The 1,996-nt window shown below is 46.2% G+C and overlaps 1 protein-coding gene across 1 annotated transcript in view; it reads left to right on the plus strand.

The window, feature by feature from the left end:
* The window catches only part of CRYBG3 (crystallin beta-gamma domain containing 3), a 144,695-nt gene that overhangs the window by 135,760 nt on the left and 6,939 nt on the right, over window positions 1-1,996 (plus strand). The window contains 1 exon segment of the mRNA XM_015571272.1: window positions 986-1,144. Within this exon segment, the coding sequence (XP_015426758.1) occupies window positions 986-1,144 (159 nt within the window).

Below are 1,996 nucleotides of genomic sequence, written 5' to 3' on the forward strand. Positions count from 1 at the left end.
TGTGTGCAGACAAACCATGCTTCTCCACCTCTGTTTAACCATTCTGATAAATTCAGGTCATAGTTATACTTGGTTAAAGGGTTGTTCTGGTTATTAATACTGACATAATAGAATCGCTCAGAAAGCATTTAGTATTCAGTTTTTTATATTACCTGTTGTCTTGCAGTGGTTCTCAACCTTCCTGATGCCGCGACCCTTTAATACAGTTCCTCATGTTGTGGTGAGCCCCAACCATAAAATTATTTTCATTGCTACTTCATAACTGTAATTTTGCTAGTTATGAATCGTAATGTAAATATCTGATATGCAGGATGTATTTTCATTGTTTGCGACCCACAGGTTGAGAACCACTGCTTTAGAGGCTAGTCCTAGATTTAATATTTCAAAACTGTCTATATTCCACATCCAGGGGATGAAGTCCTTTGTTACCCAGTGTTTTAATAAACAGTGTAAAGGTCAACAAAGTGTAAATGTAAACGAGGAGATTACAACAGCTCCTAGGGTGCTCGGCCACCTGGGTCTTTAAGACCTCCCACAGCAGTCACTTGGCACTCAATCACAGCTCAGGACAGTGTGTCTGATGGTTGCACGAAGCTGCTGCGAGGTCCTCGTAGGGAGTACCTGGCCTATTCCCCTGCCTCCCAGACAGAGCGTAGCAGCTATTGAATTAAGTTTGTCAAGTCCCTAATTCCACCCCCGTGCCACACAGAATTCTAGAGAATAAAAGTATTACCTTTACTCTTCTAAAGGACATTTTTCTGAAAAATACAATAGAGATTGTAAGTTGGAGCTTTGTGCTCAGTGGTGTAAGGACTTGCTAATAGGAAATATTAATTTATATATATTTGCTAAAGGGGCTGAGTGAAACTGACAGGACCACGGTAAATCCCATCACCTCTCCCTTCCCTCCTCCAAGCCTCCCCTTGGGAAGGACTGATCTCCACATTCAACAGGTTTTTCCTAAATGCCTGTTTCTCCCCGTCAGCCTGCAGGGTACATCAGGATCAAGAACCGGGCCCAGAAGGAGTACCTGACGGCCACTGGAAATGCCGCTGACGCCCGGGCGAACTCCGTGTGCACCGCCCCCTACAGCGGGAAGAACACGCAGGTCTGGCACTACTGCCGAGGACTCTTCAAATCCAAGGTAACCAGCGCTCATACCAGGCCCTGCTGTTGGGTTTGGGCTTGTTCTTTTGGAAACCAGAATCTTGTCAAGTCAAAAGGCGTGAAAAAATAACAGAACTTCCTAGAAACAGTTTGTCCCTGATTATATAAATACTGGTGTTGATACATGAAAGTGACCGGACTTAGGGAAGTGTTTGATCTAGAAAATTGAGTTTCTATTTTAAAGTAAAATCTAAGATCACACACTGTGATCTAAATGGTTCTTTAGAACCAATGGTGACAGTCACTGGGTCCAAGTTGGGCAGTGTGCTTCTCAGGTGAGGTGCTCCTTTAAAGTCCAGATGGAGGAGAAAACCAAGATGGCAGCATAGGTAAACACTGGAAATTGCTGCCTCACACAACCATTTCAAAAATACAACTAAGAGACAAAACGGACATCATCCAGAACCACAGGAAGGCTGGCTGAGTGGAAATTCTGCAACTAGAAGGAAAGAGAAAAGCACACTGAGACTCGGAGGAGGTGCGGAAGTAAAGTGCAGAGGTACGGAGGCGCACACGGAAAGGGCTGGCAACTGAGGACACGATTGTCTTTTTCAATTGGGAGGGAGTCTCAAGCTCCCGGCTACTCTGAACTCCAGTTCCAGGCGAGTCTCTGGGGACCCAGACTCATACAGGGAGAAACTGGACTGTCTGGCATCAGTCGGAACTCAAGGGCAGCTTTCTCTCAGAGATGCTTGCAGCAATCACCAGGACACTGAGAGGCGGGGCCTCTTAGGGCAGGGCTGAGGATCAGCCATAGCTGTTTGCTCCACCCTGTTGATCCCCTGAGACCTGGCCCCACCCACCCTGTGCCCAGAGGCTTTTGCATATG

This window comes from Myotis davidii, unplaced genomic scaffold (genome assembly GCF_000327345.1).
Source record: "Myotis davidii unplaced genomic scaffold, ASM32734v1 scaffold48, whole genome shotgun sequence".
NCBI classification, from domain to species: Eukaryota; Metazoa; Chordata; class Mammalia; order Chiroptera; family Vespertilionidae; genus Myotis; species Myotis davidii.